The sequence below is a fragment of the Colias croceus genome, chromosome 2, assembly GCF_905220415.1.
Source record: "Colias croceus chromosome 2, ilColCroc2.1".
Classification (NCBI taxonomy): Eukaryota; Metazoa; Arthropoda; class Insecta; order Lepidoptera; family Pieridae; genus Colias; species Colias croceus.
This window is the reverse complement of record NC_059538.1, coordinates 10,069,153-10,089,441: the sequence shown is the minus strand read 5'-3', so window position 1 is coordinate 10,089,441 and position 20,289 is coordinate 10,069,153. Positions and strand designations below refer to the sequence as shown.

At 30.8% G+C, this 20,289-nt stretch overlaps 1 protein-coding gene across 1 annotated transcript; it reads right to left on the bottom strand.

The window, feature by feature from the left end:
- Positions 1–9,696: 9,696 nt before the first annotated feature.
- On the bottom strand, positions 9,697–18,620 carry LOC123700389 (gustatory receptor for sugar taste 64e-like). The gene is made up of 11 exons (XM_045647591.1): positions 18,608–18,620; positions 18,334–18,475; positions 14,427–14,548; positions 13,865–14,044; positions 12,949–13,097; positions 12,565–12,687; positions 12,092–12,246; positions 11,861–11,911; positions 11,382–11,544; positions 10,243–10,332; positions 9,697–9,794 (listed from the first exon to the last, which is right to left on the bottom strand). The coding sequence occupies exons 1-11, from the start codon at positions 18,618–18,620 to the stop codon at positions 9,726–9,728; spliced, it is 1,257 nt and encodes a 418-aa protein (XP_045503547.1). The 3' UTR covers positions 9,697–9,725.
- Positions 18,621–20,289: the final 1,669 nt, after the last annotated feature.

Below are 20,289 nucleotides of genomic sequence, written 5' to 3'. Positions count from 1 at the left end.
TTTGTAGTTGGTTACTAAGGATAAATAATTATTAAAATATAAGAAATTACTGTTCTGATAATCTGTAAAATATCGCTTTAAAATAACATAAAATAAATTTTGTTAACCTAACAAAAACATTATTCTTCACATAAAACCGTTAAAACGATAGTTCATTGTTTTCATTTACCCTTTCACTTTAGCACAAATAAAATAGGTACCTAGTTAAATTTCAAGGTAGCGTCATGGCAATATAGTCACGTCATGGAGTACCTACGACGATTTAGGTATCTTTGAACAAACAAGTTTCATTTCTGACACGCGTGCTCGGCACACACGCTCTTTATTAACCGACTTCAATAAAAAGGAGGAGGTTATAATTTTAATTTCTTATTATAAACAATTCGACGAAAGCACGAATGAATAGAATAACAGTATTTTTTTTATATTAAGATTTCAGAAGCACAATTTAAAGAAGCCTTGTGGAAGGAAACAAAAGCCGCAGAGGATAAAGAGAGGCTGGATAGATTGCACCGCGAGTTAAGATGGCTGACTATTAACAGCAATGAACTTGGTATTGGATATTAATAAAAATTGACATTTATTGTGCGTTTCATTGTCCTACGTAGGACACGTGTGTACACAAAATAACAATCGAAGTTTATTCAGTAAACACTTTATCAAGCAAAGATTTTTTTTAAACAAAACATTTTTCTCTCATCTCTCTGTGTAATTTATTTATCGAAACATCTTACATTCTATGGCTATGTCCGCGATATCTTTAAGCGAGATAGTCCGTAGATAAATCAATTATTGTCAAATTAGGAATTATAAAAATTCGACTTTCATTTCTTACCTTTCATATTATTTTGTCTAATATAACAGTACCTACTATTTTTCGTATTTTAACCTTATTATTAAAACTAATTTACAACATCAAAAGATTCATCATCTTCGCAACAAACTTCAGCAATTTAAAATTCAAATTCAAATCCAAAACTTATTTCGATAGATAAAGAGGAAATGGATTTTCCCGTCTTCCTTGGAGACAGCTCAAATCCGTCAATTGTTTCTGTGAACCCGTTCCTGATTTAAAACGATCCATCTCTTTAAATCGTATTTTACATTTATTTTTATCAAATTACGTTCAAAATTTTGTAATAAATTATATTATAAAGGCTTAATTACCCGTCTATCAAATTAATATAGCTCTGTTAAACAATAATCTATTTTTATTTTAACGCACTTATAGTTTGAAAATAAGCTCCTAATAAATTAGAAGTGTCTCACGGACGAGAAACGAGAAAAAAATTAACCAGTTTTACTTTCGTTAATAGTTTCCCGCTTAATTAGTTTATTCTTAAAAGAAATTAGATACCATTTACTTACTTATAAAGAAATGCGGGTACTTTTTAAATTCAATTTCAAATTATATTTATTTGCAAGAATAATCTATATATTATATACAAATTATAACTTAAATATTATGATCGAAACACAAAAGGGTTGTAAATTACTCTCCTATAAAAAAAGGAATCGCACGATATTAAAATGCACCCAAAGTATACTTTAAAGGCTACCTAGAAGTTAATTTAAGTACATAGAAGTTAATTTATATTAATTAATAGTAACATTAGTCCATCCAGAAGTAATACCTAAAAAAAGATTTCAAATACAAAGATCGTAGCAGCGTAGCTACCGATGAACAAACATACCTATAAAAAAATCCGAATTCAGATCGTTCGGATTCAAAAATTCATTTAAAAACACAAAATACTTTCCCAATATTCATACTTAAACGTTCAAAATTCAAAACAATAAGATAAATCAAATAAATTAGCAAAGGTAAATATTATTTTGTCTGCTACAATACGACCCTTCCTAATTTCCGCTCGCAAAATGTGCTTTGTCGCAAAAATAAAACATAATTAAAACGCGAGACTAATAAACCATGTTACTTTAAATCAAGGCCTTTGTAAAGCTTCCAAATTAAAACGTTTATTTTATTTTCATTAAAGGGGTAATATTTTACGGAGTTTATCTTAACTTCTTTGTTTATACTGTGTACATAATACAAATCTTTTGGTTTCTTTTTGCGGGCTCTATTACAATTAATAATTTCTTGTTTAATTAAATATGTACTTAATTTGCAAATACGTACGGCGGTAAAAGAGGAGGAAAAATCAATGGTTTCCATCATTTTGAAAGTTCTCTGAAAATATGCGTATACCTAATATCTATCACAAAAGAGAATTTGCTTTTCCCTAATCAGTTGCAAACATAACTTATTAAAAAAACAGTTTTATTTATCCATTTTTATGGTACTTAAGAAATAAGAAGTCTTCCCTTTTTATAACAAAAAATCGATATTTATGATGCTCTAAACAATGTATGAAAAGGTCTCTACCTAAAATGGAACTAATTTAAAGCTCTCATAAACTAGCGTTAGAAGGCAAAGGTCGTAGTAAAAATAAGAACAAATACTTAACGTCCGTCGTCGCAAAGCACACTTCCACACCGGCCATCGAGCCGTGACTAGTGTTTGATAAATAAACAGTTTGTAGCTCGACAAAAAATACACGTAGCAAGGTTTATAGACAGGGAATACTGTATTTATTCGCGTTTAAAGCATAGTCAAGGCATATATTATGTACCTACTAAATATACAGTATTATTAGAGGATGGATGTAAGGATGTTTGTCACTCTTTCACACAAATATTACTGAACTGATGACAATGAGATTTGGTATGTAAGTAGCTGAAGACCCAGAATAAGACATAGTCTATTGAAAATTATTATTTATCTATTGAAAATCTCACAGGAACGAGAACTATGCGGGGTTTTCTTTGAAAACGCGGTCGAATGCGCGGGCGGAAATCTACTATAATATAATTACTGTATTAGTAGAGACATAATATGGCATCAGTAGAGTTGATATTGGTGGTGTAAAATGTATTTGTGTTTGTTACAAGTTATTATGTATCGTGGTAGAGACTAGATACAGTCATCTAATAGTAAAAACAAAATATTACATGATATAGAATGTCTCATTTAAACATTTATGAAATATATAAAATAATAGGTATAAATAATAACACATAATAATAATAAATGGTTTTGACAATAGATCATTATGTTAGGTATAAATGTAAAATTGTGTCATAACTTTTTTTAGTGGGATTATCTATGTTATGGATACTTCACCTGACCTATTAACAAATTAAAATTTAAGAACACTTTTATATTTAAACACACATACAGAAATCATCTCAATAGCAACAAAGAGGAAAATATACCGACACGAGTAACTTTGTTCAGTGAAGATAGATGTCCCTACGCGCTGTTGAGTGCAATTGAGTCGCGCTAGCAAAGTGTTTTGGTGTATATTGATATAATTTTCAAAATCTCGTGCAGACATCTGAATACTGAAAACTACGCAATTTTTGAATAATCTGGCAACAAGTCAGATTTGAATTTGAACATCATATTGTATCTTATATTGAATATCTGTATTTGCGTTCCACTCAAGTTCCACTGTTTCCGCGTAAATGAGGTTTTTCTATTATTAATCCTAGTGTTTATAAAAAGAAAATTTACTTGAAAAGATCATCTCCCAATGCTTGAAAAAAGTGATGAACTATTTCCGCGAGCGTAGCTATTAGTAGCCGTAGTAAGTAGTAACCGTTAACTGGAATGCGAACGAGAAAATATATAAAATAAACTCATTATTGCTTTATGAAGAAATTTACAGGTAAGTATCACATTTTTATTCAATAATCATGCGGTCGATATTGTGTGATATTATTGTGTCAAAACAAATGAAAACTAATGAAACAGACAATAAACCACGGCTCGGTGTAATATACGTAATTATATTAAAAGAATAAACAACAAATTTATACAATAATTTACAAGCTATTACAATTAAACCAAACTTTCACATTTTATCAACACAAACTTCATCATCGATATATGCATCTATTTTAAACACCATTTGCTAAAATATTTACTAATAAAACCTATCCCTGTTTAGATTCTTTCGTAGCAGACGCATAAAACTTTATGAATCATATCGAATATATCGAATCTATGAATTTAAACTATATTTCATGAGTGCTTCATGAGAATGTTGACATGTGCATGTTTATAGCGATTAATATAAGTGCAAAATGGGTTTAGCGTTGTAAACATTTATTGGAATATAAAATTAATGAAGCTATTCGAATATAAGGATAGTTTATTAGTGCGGTTTTACACGGTATTCAAATTAATTTAAAGATCATTAATTTAAATTTTTAATGTCTTTTTTTTAATTTTCTGTTCAATTACGCGTAATGGAACTCGATATACAAACAAAAGCTATTGTACATTAGGTTTTCCTTGCTAAGTAGTACCTAAAGCAAGCGAAATCTCGAGCTAAAACAAATTTATAGAAAGAAGGAATCGAATAATCCACTTTTCATCTTTCTAGTTTTTTGAAGTGAAACTTCTTTATCGGGGTTAGAAAAAAATTTTGTGTAACATTTTTTCGTTACGCGTGACATTTTTCCGTTACGCGCCATCTTTTTTATCCCTACCACGCGTGATTCGACGTATTTCTGTAAAGTTGGATATAGTAAATTATTTTTTGAAAAATAAGGTCATATAAAGAAGTTTCAATTCTTACGTGTGTACACTAGTACACGCACACATTTTTTTAACTATTTTTTCAAGCCATTTCTTAAGAATTATACAGAACCCCTCAATGTAACAAAACAGGCACTTTCTTGCGAAAAATCTTTTGAATCGAAGGTTTACCTCCAGACACAGACAGCCCTTTCATGTATAAAGAAGTATTCAGTAAATTTCGGATCGTTGTCTCCCTAATTTATAGCTGTAAAGGGGAATTTCTTCTGTCCTTTTAAATGTTTATTTACTGGTTACATGTTGACGCCATTTTTAATGTTGGTGTGCAAATAATTAGATGCTTAGGTGGATTTATAAGGATACTGATACACAATAAGTATATTATAATATAGTGTATCTGGGTAACCGTCTGGTAAAAAGGACTCACTTAATGATCGGTTTTAAACGTTCCAGATTTTAGAAGTATGAAGATTTAGTAAACAATAATTGGTGGGTAAAACGCGCGCTGTAAGGGGCTTTTTGGGCATACCAGTTTTATCAATAAAATTGAGTAATTCATTTTGGAAATTTTTAGTAGATCGTTTATAGTAAACGTTCTATTAAATAAAAACCGGACCTAGTTCTGCAAAACTATTACACAAATGTATAGGACCGAATATTTTGGGTAGTATTACTAGGTGTCTACGAAACGTTGCTACGAAATGTGGTCTACGAAATAAATCATTATTTCGTAGACCACTTACTACATTTCCATTGGCAATCCAATCGGCCTTTTCAAAAATAACTCTATTATCGAATCCAGAGGCCAAGAATTGTACCCAAAATATGTCTCAAAGCACCAGATTCTGAGCCATAATTTAAAAAACCAAACAAAATCAAACAAGCTTCATTTGCATAGCAGCCATAGTTTTAAGTGAATTTAATTTTGTTGGTTTACTGCACAGAGCCGGGTAAATCTTCCAATTTCGTCCGCCCCAATGCCGCAGATGCTGGATCTTGCACGTTTTGTACGATCCGATATTAGATACGAGAAAATCAAGTTTTCACTACATTTGGCGGGAAATTTATTAGCATGGGTTTAAAATTGAATTGTTTATCTAAATTTGGATTATGCGTTTGTTAAACAATTTAAAAAGAAAGAAAGAAGAATGAGAAAGAAAGTTGATTCAAAAAAATGGCTATATTATGTGATTAGAAATTGTGAGTATTAATAATAATTAAAATAGAAATTGTGGTCTTTAAAACTGAAAATAAAGACCCGTTGCTCGGTTTAGAAGTATGTTTGTAGTAAATTCAAGTAATAAATCAATAGATATACATAATAATAAATAGATATACATAGTACACAGTCTATAATATTAATAAAAAAAACGGTAGGAATTTCCGTAAAGTTATTGGTTTGTTTGGTTATTTATAGTTTTACTATAAATTCTCACTTAACTATGCGAGAATTTATTTATTGGAACCTGTATTTTCTCTACTCGCCGCGAAAACCCAATATTGGTGGCGGAAAGAGCTTCGTTTCAAAATATTGCTTGACAATTCACTGGATAATGTTTCTCTTGTCTTCTAAAATATATTTATATGTTATTTAGTTTAGTTTTTAGTTTATTTTGTATCTGAGAAATTAAATTAACGTGATTGCCTTATCATAAGACCTTTAATATTTAGACCGATTTAATCTCTCATAATAACTTCTAGCAAGCTCCATTCTTATATTATGTTAAAAAATTTTTTTTTAAGAAATCACATACGGATTCGAAATCTAACTTATTTTAATTTTCGTCAAAACAATTTTCGTTTAGGACTGATCGTACCAGACTAGAAAAAAAACTATTGGACAGATAATTAAAATATACTTGAAACTAGACTTACCATGTACCTAAGGTTCATTTTTAATGCAACATTAAAATTAATGATTTCTTATAACGCAATAAAAATGCAAAATATCACGAATAAATTGATATACCTATTTACCGTCGGAATTATTTATACGTTTCGGATAGTTAATTTCCTATGAAATATTAACGTGTTTGTGCATTATAGATAATGGAAGAAAGGAAACAATTTGCTAACGATAGGGTAATAGAATCAAATAATAATTCTATCTAAGTGGGATGGTTGAGTAATGAAAGTGAGAAACCATTTTCTTAAGTATGTAATTAATTTTTCCTTATCTGTAAAATAATTGAATAGGTACCTTTACTTTGTGATTTGGTTAAAATTGATGTATAGCATTGAAATAATGCATTACAGAAGTATAGAATACACATAATATTATGGTTTTCATTACAACAGAAATTTAGAGTATAATATGTATGACAAAATTATTACCTGATGTTTAACCACACGCAAAGCACAATATTAGTTAATCTTATCACAAAAGAACCGTTAAAACTGTAACACAACACACATCTTTCCTCAAAGACCTTTATAACTTAATTTAAACCTAACTTAAATCTCATTAAAGTAGAAACAAAAGCCTGAAAAGTGGACAGTTCACGAGCCCAAATGGACTTTAGAAAGTTGAACAAAACTTTGAGCTTAACAACACGAATTTAACCCGATAAAACTGTATTGTGAACCCTTCCTAAACGTGAACTTTATGGTACAGAAGACTAGAGAATATTTTTACAAGATACTATTATAAAATACCATTTTAAAATATTTCTAAGTGTTCACACTGTTAGGCATACTAACAACTTAACTGATAAGCACATAATATAAAAAAATCCGCATACCTGTATCCTTTTTCTTACCTCTTCGATCTTTTCCTTTTAGTCTTTTCGTCAATCCTCTCTCACTCCAACTCTTAAAATTGGCAAACTAAGTGTCAGACTCTGCAAATGTTCATGGACGGTGGTGGTCGTTTACTACCAGACTTATCACAATGTGTAGGATAATAATACCACTTATGATCAAACAATAATACCACCACATTCCATGCCTTATACCACACAACATTATAGTAAATTGTTTGAAACTAGGAGTCAATAAACAGACCGTTCTAACATCACCCATAACAAAGATAACATGGGGTCTTAACGTTTTGCATACGCGTTACATGGTTTGGCCATCGACCCCGGTTATGGGCCATTAATTTTCATATTATTGCGGTTACTCCTATTTGGGGATTTCATCAATAGCTATGAACTTGTTATAAAGTGCAGGCAACTTTATATATAAATAGGGTTGTTACTTGCCCTGGTTTCGCACGCAAAAAAGATATTCATGTTTTTGTTATCAAGAAAAGAAGAAAATTTGTATTGAAATATCTGTGTTCGCATTAATAATTAGGATAGCATGGGCAGAATTAGTAAAACAAAGTAAGGATCTGATAAGTGGGACTTACCCGCTTAGTACACGACTGAATCGCATAGCACTCGAGAATTCCTGGAAAAATTGTAGATTTAACAGTACATACACATTACACAACCTATGCGCTTGGCCAGGTGACGGGCTGCAGCCGAAATGGTCATGGAAGAATTTCAACCAATACCCGCGGCCCCGTCATTGAGCTGCTCGACGGAACACTAGGGTTTTAGTAGGTAAGTCGATAATGGATATCCACTGTACCACAGAAGAGCGACAACAGAGGCTGAAAGGTATGTGTAAAACCCGAAATGGTAGTACGTTCCCATAGACAACGGTTGTAGTTCCTTATTGTCCTGTTTTATCAAGAATGTGTAAAGCCCAAACAAATGTCGAGGCTTGCAGTTTAGTTCGCGCAATAAAATATATTTGTAAATATACATATAGGAATTCTATTCAATTAGTAAGCAATTCTGGCACCAACAATTAAGGATAAAGTAAAACCTTAGTAAGACAGATAAACAATCAAATAATATCAGACGTAGACGAGAATGGTGTCGAGTACGTCTCAGTCAACGGTTTCAGTAGACAGCCTTACCTATAGACACTGAATGAATGAAATTTTAACCCTGTAGAGTTTTGTTAACTCACAATCCTTCCCCGTGCTATTTATGAGAAATCTAGTCTAGCAGCAAGGCTATGTTATAGTACGCGACTACAAATTACAGATTTGGGATGGAATATCATAAAGACTGTCGATCCTCATATTCCAAAAGTGTGCAGTTTTTCCTGAAAGCAGTTTTTGTTATCACAAAGCTCAGGAGCAAGCACCTAATTTAGTCGGCGTAAAATATAATATTAATAATAATATTAAAAATCACTCATCATCATCATCATCATCATATTTATAATGTATGGGGATCAATATCGAAACTATCATTACTTATATTATAAAAGAAAAAAAGTGCGTTTGTTTGTCTGTCTTTCACGTGGTAATAGAGCTACTTTATGATATGATTTTTGTTTCTTGTGATAGTTATGATGCCAGAGAAATATACATAATCTGTTTTACCGAGGTAAGCCTTATTCCTATGGGAGTTTTCTATCACTAAGCGAAGTTTGGTGAAAATCTAGTTTTGTTACATATTCAAATTAATATTTTATTCCTACATTCCGATATGATTGATCACGGAAACAGCCATTGATTGATGGCAGTCATCAACTTCCGCCTTAATTAGGAATCCTGCATATTTTATCGTTTTGAATATATAATACTCAAAGTTGAGGTCAGGGTCCCTCAGGGAATATCGAAGTTGTGATATTTCGATTTGTTTTAATTATACATCGTCATTAAAACAGATTTTAAAGTTATACGTTGAATTTTTATACACTTATTAAAAGCTTGTAGGCCTTCTAATTTCTTTTTTCCTGTTATATTTTTGGTGTTCTTATTAAAGCATTAAGAATAGGGTAAGATCAGGAAGAGTAATTTTAGGGTTATGACATAGTTATGACTTATGGCTCTTTATGGCAGGTAACTAATTATTTAATTTATTAATTCTATTAGATTTACTAAAATTTAAGTTAAATACGCTATTTAATTTAAGTGTTCTCATTATACACAACTTATAGGTAACTATGTACTGATAAAAAATACTCGAATTTAATAAAGAACAAATCAAAGCCAACGATAAATATCACATAATCTCATCACTAACAGTTTACTTCTACAAACAAACAGAACGCAAATCAAATTCACTGTAACAAAGCGCTGAGTAAGAACAGTCCAACAGTATTATGTCCATAGTCATTTTGCGTCTGGAGTGGAGCCAAACTGTAGTAGTACGAGCTCGTATGTAACTATCGTGCCCGCGATCTGTGGACAAAATATATCTATTGATATGTTACCGTAAAATTGTAAAATAGTTAGATTATAATCTAACTCTCTCTCTCTCTCTCTAATTATAATTGAACTGTAAAGAAATTGTGATCCGTAAAAGCATAGTATCAATCCTTTAGGAAGGAAAAGAAAAAAAAAGAAATACTGTAATTCCCTTGCGGTAAAAGATTGTAAACTAATTAGATTATAAGCAAACTCGTTGGATTGCAAACTATCGAAAAGTTGTATTTTTTGTATATCCCCAGTTTACAATTTAACGGTTTCACAGATATATTGTAATTTATTTGTAATGTTTGTAAAAAGCAGTATTTTACACACATAACTTTACAGGAACCCTCAATAGTTCACTCTATGCAAAATTCTGCACCTATATTTTTCTCCTACCTGCATTTTCACACAAAAAATAAATAAATATATATCTTACAGTTAGAACTAGTCCCCGTTTGATCTGGAAATAGTTGAATCCACTCAACGCAACGGAATCGCTATGAATTTGGTCTAGAAACCTTCGTACCTGGAACAAGAAAATTTAAAAAATAACGTATGCATTTTCTGGTTAACGTATTGCTGTATTAGCTTCTTATATATACAGTATTATCTATGGTATTAGCTCTAATAGTTTTAAATAGACAGAATTTCATTTGCTTGTGTACGTTAACATTTAAAATGCTCTACTTCCATAAATATCGAAACTTTTAAAATATTTCATTGGTTTTATAACTTCAGGAATACATTAAATCCATTATGTTTAAACATTTTCTTTTTTTAATTAAATGTTTTGATATAACATGCTATAACTTTTAAGACTACAAATACTAATAATAAAATATATAAACTTTATTTTTAAATATATTTTTATTAAAATACTTTACAATGAAATTTAAAAAGCTTCAATAATAAAATCAATTTATTACGCATGATGAAACTTTCTAAAAGAGTAACAAAAACGAAGAAAGAAATAGCAAACTTTAAACCAAGACATCGATATCTCTAATAAACTATTTGATTTATCTACCTCGTATCATGCCATAATAACGAAACTCAGGTAACATAAAATAAGATTTATTTGTCGAGTATTGCACATTAGATGATACAAATTCAATGCTCGTGTAGAGATATTTGTTAAGTTAATAATAACTACTGTATCTGAAAATACTTCTATACGTAAAACATCGTACAAATTTAAAATATTTTGGAATGTACTTATTACTGTGACTACCTAAGTATATCCGAAATCTGACTTATTTTAACAGCTTCTTGAAACTAAGTAGGTATTTGAATAAAAATGAATTGCAGATACAAATACAACTGGTGATATTGCTATTTTAATTTGTTGGTCATTGTTACCAAATTGATTTGGATAAAATTTTATCAACTACATTGTTTGTTACATTTTGTAAAGGTAGGTACTACTCAATTCTGAACTTAGTCGGAAAAATAATTGTAAATATTATGCAGAAAACGCAAGCTGCATCGTTATTTTTATATAGCAGAAAACTAGCCTCATCTAAAAGTTAGTAAGTCATTTTTATAGTAAATACAATATAAATAGAATAGCCTTACCTCAACACAGTACATAGCCGGTGGAATATCATACAAAGCGTACGCCGGTTCCTTACTAGCTGAATGCACTCGGGAAGCTACCAAGGACACAACTAAAGATCGAACGACGAGGAAACTGAACGAGTACATGAAGTACACTGCTTGCTCGTAACCTTTTAGCGGCCTATACGTGGATAGAAAACACGCAAAGTATTAGGAACATTGCAGGAATGTAGTGTTTTATTGTGTATGTGATAGAGTTGTTACTGCTCCATAATTATTTTGGTGGTGTTTGTGAAATTTCAGAAAATAAGATGAAGCGCAATGTATTTGCAGTGGATTTTGAGAATTTAAATGAAACAAGAGTATTGGTACGATTATTGTTATTACCTATACAATTTGTTAATCAATTATTGGTGTATTCTTTTCTCGTATAAATGGAGCTGAAATATAGTTGGTATAAGGTACCTACGTAATATTATAATTTTGGCAACCCTTACCTTTGATCATGGCTTTCGGGATGGCATGATGGTATTGCTGATATTCCTTCGCTAAATAATAAAGAATAAAATATTAAATCTATAGATTTATTTAATGATTGTACGAATTAATTGTGGTATGAGTATTTTCAAAGGTTCAATTTAGATGCACAATTTTTATAAATATCTAGTTATAAGACTTTTTAAATACCAACAAATTTAATACTTACATGTATTCGGAAAATTACTTACGAGAGCGTATAAAACAACTGTACGCATATGAAAAACAAATTATTTGTATATGAAATAAATATAATGCCTCCAATGACGTCATTCACTCGTCTGACCATATTTATAGTGCGATTATATTCCTCTCTTACATTACGCCAAAAATTCGTTGGTACAACCTAAAATCCACATAAATATATATGTACAAAATCAGGTAAAATATTTATATAAAATAATGGTACTAAAAACACAATTTTATGAGATAAACTCATGAAATGATTGTATTGTTACTGAAATACTGAACCTCAAGGTACGTCAACAAAGTTTGAATTAAAGTGTCTGTCCGCTATAAGTGGCTCAAATCGAGTGTAAATGTAAAATGAGTCGTTTAAATACAAACATACATGTGAAGTTAATATTGGCTTGTTAAATAGGTACTTTCGTAGAAGTACCACGCGAGTAAACCCATGGGTAGAAGCTAGTAATAAAATGTGTACCTTCCCTTTGACGGCCAATATCTTCTTATTCACTTGATCAAATCTCGAGGTCAAATAAATACTCACACAAATTACAAACAAATTAGAAAAGTTCCAATTGAACGTGCATTGTATGTTTATTATCTGGAATAAATAAAATCTTATTATATTTTTATATACTGGTTCATTATTATATTTTTACTAGCTTTGTATCGCGGTTTCACACGGCAAAACATATTATAATATAGCTCATGTGCTGATCTGATAAATAATTAATTATATCACCGTAAAGTTTCACCCAAATCCGTCCAGTAGGTTTTACTTTTCGAGCCAATTCGTTACAAACATACATAGAAAACTATCCTCTTTATAATACTAGTATAGATTAAAATAAGAGAATCTTACCTGAGAACATACTCCCAAAAAATCATTGTACTCCAAAAACGTGAAAATCCATGGAAAACTGCTCATTATGAATGCTCCATACTTATTCTTGTTGGGATGGCAGTCTACCACGGAAATTATTTTTGAAAGATCTGATAATATGTGTTCCACTGAAAACACATTAAATTTTAGATACATACAAACTTTTAAAACTGCTTACCGTAGAAAGCTTACAGCAAATGAAATTCTAAAAAGTACCGTCATAATATTTTCTTGAGACAGATTTTACGCAAACATTCTATTTTTAGAAATTAAATGCTGTTTCGTTTTATCCAACTTTGTCCTTCAATATAATACGTCATTTTATATTTTATTGAAGTGAAACTTCTTTATCGGGGTTGGAAAAAAATTTAGTGTAACATTTTTTCGTTACGCATGAAATTTTTCCGTTACGCGCCATCTTTTTCTTATCCCTACCACGCGTGATTCGACATAATAGTAAGAAAGTAAAGTATTAGACATGTAGGTAAAGTTGCATATAGTAAATTATTGAAGTGAAAACTTCTTTAGCGGCGTTGGGTATAAAATCTTAAACTCGCGTCAGGACACGTGGCCTGATCGAAAAAGCGTAAGACGGATGTTTTTTTTTTTAAGCCCTTATATTCCATGCGTAAGACGGATACCATTCCAAAATATCAAACATGCTGAACGTTAATAACCAAGTTTTCACTTCTGCCGGCACTCCCGGAGTGCAACCCGTCTTTTTTTTTTGAAATATAAGGTCATAAAGAAGTTTTACTTCTTACGTGTGTACACTAGTACACCACACATTTTTTATGTTTAATTAAAAAATAAAAACTGTCTAAACTTTCTAAATGAATTTTTCATTTATAATATTTTTCAGTTACAAATTGATAAAAATTGTAATAAAGCTTACCCAAAGCCAAAGTCAAAACAATAATGCACGACAAATTACATTTTGATATGAATGCACCATCTATATTCGGATTTACCGCTTCAATCCTGCCGATGTACTGACACAATTTAGGCCATTTGATTGCCAGACGAAAAAATAAAATTGTCGTTATGCAATTCGAACTGTTGAACACCACGGGAACTGAAATGTTTAAGAAAAAATGCACAGATTAAAAATTATATTCAAATTTAGAACGTAAACATTGGCTGCATGTTTTTTTTTCGTGCAAGATTGGCGGCAGTTTGAATTGTTTTTTTTTTTAATAGGTAATTAATAATTTTTAATTGATATCAAAATATAAATTTAAGAATTTAAACTTTAAAATAATATTTGATAATTATACTTACGCTATACATGAACGTTCTCATTTGTTTGGCACAAAACAAATTGACCTGTATTTTAATAATTAACTTGCGTAATAAAATTAATTTATAAAAACGAATGGAATTAAGTATGTGTTTTATAATTTAATTGAAATAATACTACTAAATAAAAGCCAAACGATAAACGAGAAAAATCTTACTCAGTGATGGTAATGATGTATCCGACCAAGCGATTACGTTCAAAATGCTTATACAACACATTATAGCTTGTCCAATAATCGATAATATGCTGTAAATACAGCGAGCCGAAAATAGTTTGAATCTGGAAAAAAAATCTTTTTTAATCTATGGTTGCTGGCGTTCATATTGTGACGTCATTTACCCCCCAGAAGACCAAAGAGAATACAAATACTCAGAAGACTAACCCTTAACACGGCAAGCCCTGAAATAATGTACCCAGATATGACCTGAATTGGTTTTAAAATTGGTTAAAAAATACTATAGTAGAGAAAAAAATAAAACAAATTTTCTGTAAGTAGGTTTTTCAGGATGTCCGTTAAAACGGCCTTTGCCAAGAACTCCGTCTTCATTGCTGTCTCAAAAAGCGGACAACGCTGTCGTACAGCTTATAAAATAAGAATGAAAAAAAAAATATATTCACTTAATATAACACAATTGAAAATAATTTCAAGTAGGATTTTATTGTTTTATTGTATCACAGTATTTTCACTATCTATTATAACAAAAAAATCTTCAATTTTAACTAAATACCTAACAAATGATAATTGAGCCCTCTCGAGCTCAATCACACTATTTAGTTGTGTGGAATGTTAAATAACATTTATTATTTCATGTCAAGCAACCTTTGGTTTCATTTAATACAAAAAATAATGGTTTTTCAAAATGTGAAGTGATATTTGGCCGATGATTAGGACATTTAGACAAAATGCATGTGGAGGTCGAGGAACTCTCGGTTCTATTGTAGACCCAACAGATTTAACTGATCTTAGATTATATTCGTCATTTTGAACTTAATCATAAATAATGCTACATATAATTAAAGACTCTAAAGCAAGAAAATCCCATAAAAGTGATATTTTATTAAAGTACGAATCATAGCAACGTCCGTTTATTGGGACATGCCAAATGGTTCTTAGTTACCTGTATGTACGGCACTGTCCCAAAAAACGGACTAGATATATTTCGAATATTTTGTCATAGAATTATTTGAATATTTCATAATCTTTAGAGCAAAAACAACAGTAAACTGTTGTTTTTGCTCTAAAGATTATCTGAAAGTTAAATCAATAGAAGTCAAACACGGAAACTATTTCATTTAGGCTATTATTGACCAGAAACACAAACTATCACTAATTCCGGAAATCCCTAAATTCAACTGTCACCTAGCACACGAATCAAATGATCTCTATAATTTGCATGTAGGAGAAAAATAAAGAATTGTTATCGTACTTTCTCCAACGTAGTCAATTTTCTAGATTTTTTGGAACGTTCAAGATTTATACGGCATTAACTACATGTACTAAAAAAGTGACAGAAAAGCTTTAAGGGCTAAAGACATTTAAACAAAGAGTAATTAATAATAATTATTTTAAAAATGTCTCTATAGTGAATTTGAAAACTACATTACGAACCTTTTCGACTTTGATAAAATATACCGCTGAGATTTAGGTAAGTTTTATATATTTTTTATTACGTAGTACACCTACGCGACGCTATCTAATTACATATTAGAATACATATCTATATCTCGTAAGTCTTGTTTAAGAAGTTGGAAGGAGTCGATCATAGTTCCAATTCCTAAAACGGGCGACGCGAATCTGATCAACAATTACCGACCTATATCAATCCTATCTGTTTTTGGTAAGGTATTTGAAAGTCTTATCTGCCCAATTATCACTTCCCATATCAAACAATCGGTCAGCAGGTTTCAGCATGGTTTCACAAAAAATAGATCCACCAGCACAAATCTTCTACTTTATCTCGAATGTCTTGTAGAGGCTGTTGAAGCGCATACTTGTGTTGACGTCATATACACAGATTTCTGCAAGGCATTCGATAAAGTTGATCACAATATATTGATCCAAAAGTTACACAACATAGGTATTGGCGGTGGTCTGTTGGGATGGTTTTCGAGTTATCTTTTGGGTCGCTATTCTAGAGTAGTGGTAAACGGTTTTGCCTCTGAGCCCTTTTCAACTAAATCCGGAGTTCCACAAGGGTCCCACTTAGGCCCCATTTTATTTAATATATTCATAAATGACCTCCCACTTAACTTAAAGTACTCAAAAATATTTTTATTTGCAGATGACCTTAAAATTCTGAGAACAATTAAATCAACCACTGATAGTACTCTTCTCCAAAAGGACATAAACTCTTTGGCAGAATGGTGTAACATCAACAAAATGAAACTTAACTCAGAAAAATGCTACCATATACGATTTAGCAGACATAGAAGTAGAGGCATTATTGCACCCAGTTACCAGATTAATAATCATATCTTAGCAACAGTAGATAAAATAAAAGACTTAGGTGTTTATTTCGATGCACAACTTAATTTTCACGCCCACTTCAACAATATAATTAATAACGGTTTCAAAATGTTGGGCTTTTTACTGAGAACTTGTAAAAATTTTAGGAACCCTCTCACAAAAATTACCCTCTTTAATGCCCTAGTCAGAAGCAAATTAGAATATTGCAGCGTAATATGGAATCCAAAATACAAGATTCATATTAACAATATTGAACGCATTCAAAAAAGATTTTTGTGGCATCTAGCGTATAGTTGCAACGTAGCCAAAAAAATTCGTAGTTACTCAGAACGTCTTGATTATTTTAAAATACGAACACTTTATCAGAGGAGGAAGGTTTTGGATCAGGTCTTTTTACATAAATTGGTGAATGGGTCAATCGATTGTGCGTCATTGGTATCTCAGCTTAACTTTAAAGTTCCAGTCAGATTGCCTAGAAATTCTAATAATATGCCGTTCCATACAAAATTCCACAATAGTAATCTAGGCCATTATTCAGGCATTTCTCGCCTTACCAAAGAATATAATAATATAGTTTCTGGCAATAATAAGACTATTGACATTTTCTCAAATACTGTACATAAATTTAAAAAGGAATTGCTCTCGATTGAACCTTTGCCAAAACCCAGTTGATCAAATGTAGTTTTCTTTTAACATTAATTTGATTATTTTGCCGTCAAAATTGGATTTATGTTTTATGTATTATGTATATGTGTATTTTTTACCTAATCTGCAGTTAGCTGCAGACTGTGTGTCTTAGATTTGGATTTAATGTTGTATTTGTTAGTGGTGGTTGCCTATAATTGTGACAGCACTATGTCTACGATTGTAATTACTTTAATGCTTTTATCTCTGTATCAGTGTATGTCATGTTGGTGATCCTTAATGAAATAAATAAATAAATAAATAAATAAAGAAATTCCCGCATTCTTAATATTAGATGTTAAAATTCATCAGGCCCAGGGCACAATCTCAGCTGAAACCGTGCGGCACAGCTAGTGATATGGGAGATGCTAAAGTCCTATTTGTGTGATTATTATCATAATGATACATAATGTATTAACAGATGGATCGGTCGATGAATTTAAACTTAAACGGACTGCAATGCGAGAATTGTACATATTATGGAATCCAAAAGAAAATGCAGTCACTTCCCAAATACATAATATTATGCATATGTAAGCGATTAGGTATAAACACTTCTTTTTAAGTTAATATTCTATACTTAAGAAGGTAACTATTTTTTCATTAGTTTGTATGTATACACTCATAACCAAAGTTAATCGAACTCAAAATTCAATAATTAAACAACACAATAACTATCAGTAGACATAAAAATTCAATAAAAATAGTTGAAAATTTATAAAAAAATTATGCTTTAATGGTAGAATCAACAAAAAAGTACCTAGTTTTGACATATAAAAGTAAAACAAGTATAGTATACAAGTTTGAATTAAATCTGTCCGTAAAAGTGGTTTAAAATCGAGTCTAAAAAATCGGTTTAATGCAAACTTACAGGTGAAGCTCATACAAGCTTGTGTAACAGAAACTGCCTTACCTTAACTTTGCTGGGTCAATGTCACCAGCACCTATAACAGGGTTCAATCCAAAACATTGTCCGATAAATATTGTCGATTTAAGAGCACCCTGGAACGTAGCTAATTTCTCCTTTCTTTCGGTTTTGTAGTAAGGTTTTTCAACTAAAAGAAAGAAAAATACGAGCACCATTATCATTTATGAACATTGAGTAGAATAGTTATTAATTAAACAAAAAAAATATATACTAAAGTTATACGATTATTGACGTAATTAATCAGTTACAAATGACTCACTTTTAGAATCCATTTTTTCAATAATTATTACACAGGTTTAATCATTTCATTTCTATAAAAACATAACACAAATAAAACACATAATCACAGAAAAATAAACACAGAAATTAGTTATATCTTTTATTTGTGAAAAACCATCTAAAATGTCACCAATGTTCTTTTTATGATAACAAAAGAAACTTTAAATTACTAGTCGTATTCTGGTATTTAAAATTAATTGCTTTTTAAATAATAAATGTCGTTAGCGATAACATCAAAGCGCTATTCTTTGCTTTTTCAATTTATTTTTAACCATAGATCGTCATGTAGTTTATAGTTCGAATCAAATTCCCATAATTTAAATTTAATTGAATTATTTATACAATTACAACCATATGCAATAATTTTATTTATATCTGTCTATTAGTAACCATTCAAATATTATAAATGGTCACCGAAAATACGCTGATATATAATTCATATATTAACGATTCAAAGCCGTTGACAAAATTTGTTTTAACTTCGCTTATATCCAACTTACTTTATATTCATTAATTTCATACACATACACGTCTCAGCTTAAACTTTGAGGCGGTTTCATTAAGGGCAAAGCTAGATTTATTCGTTATCATTCGCAATGTCTAGCTTGCTTTATCTGTATATCATTAAGGCAATGGTTTCCCTTACGACAGTTAATAAATACTGTAAATTGGTATGAAATACAATACAAAAAACGGCCAAGTGCGAGTCTGACTCGCGCACCGAGAGTTTAGCGCGGTATAAACATGTATTTTTTATGTTGCAATATTTTAAATTTATACTTTTTACAAGTATTCCGTTATCTGTGCTATAAGACGGAACTTCGTACCAAATTTCAAGTTTCTGTGTCGGTGGTAAGAACCCTGTAGGTTTCGATTCCCTTGCCAAAGTCGAAATTTGCAGCAAAAACGCCTGTATCTTTTTGCTTGCGTTGGCTTCTAAGTAAGATTTTTGTTATTAAAACCTACATACTTATATAGTATAATTATTTTATACGATAAAACTTGACTTTTCCCGGATGGATCTGTTATGTCCCTTATCTCGACAATCCAATGATCTTGCAGCTGTTTTGAATCTCGTGTGGTAAACTTGACGAAGTTATGATATTCAGATTGTTTGTAAGTAGTGGAAATGCATTCATGAGGCAGGATGTTGGGGCAGGTGTTCATTTCTGAGTATACTTTTGAAAAGGTTGAAATACAGTGTATCATTGTTGGTTGAAAATCAGCTTATCTTGTATGGATTGTAAGTAACTTACAGTTGTAATATGCATGCAAATGAAATGGATACACTTTACAATTTAATTAATTTACAATTTAATTATTGTGTATGGACATGTATTATTTAAGGTAGATTTATATTATTATTTTTTGTTTTCTTGCTATTAATTATTCTTTTTCTGTTCTCGTCCCGCCAATTAGTGATCTTTTTGCTTGTTTACCTTTTACCGTGGTTGCCTGGAAGAGATCACTATTAAGTGATAAGGCCGCCAAAATAGTTGTACTCTGTTCTATGTGTAAGTAGTTCTAAGGCTTCTGTACAACTGTTCTGTACAACTATTAAAGAGTTAAATAAATAAAAATAAATAATGTTAAAGACATCGTATTATGCGTTGTAATTCCTTTGTGTTGGTAATAATATGTTACACTTCACTAAATGCTTTG

Excerpts from the sequence above, each read along its gene's own strand:
- LOC123700389 (XM_045647591.1), bottom strand. Across the intron at positions 12,247-12,564 it reads TATTGGCCGTCAAAGGGAAG|GTTGTACCAACGAATTTTTG; the intron begins GTACACATTTTA and ends TGTGGATTTTAG. Across the intron at positions 9,795-10,242 it reads AACGGGGACTAGTTCTAACT|ATCGCGGGCACGATAGTTAC; the intron begins GTAAGATATATA and ends TTTTGTCCACAG.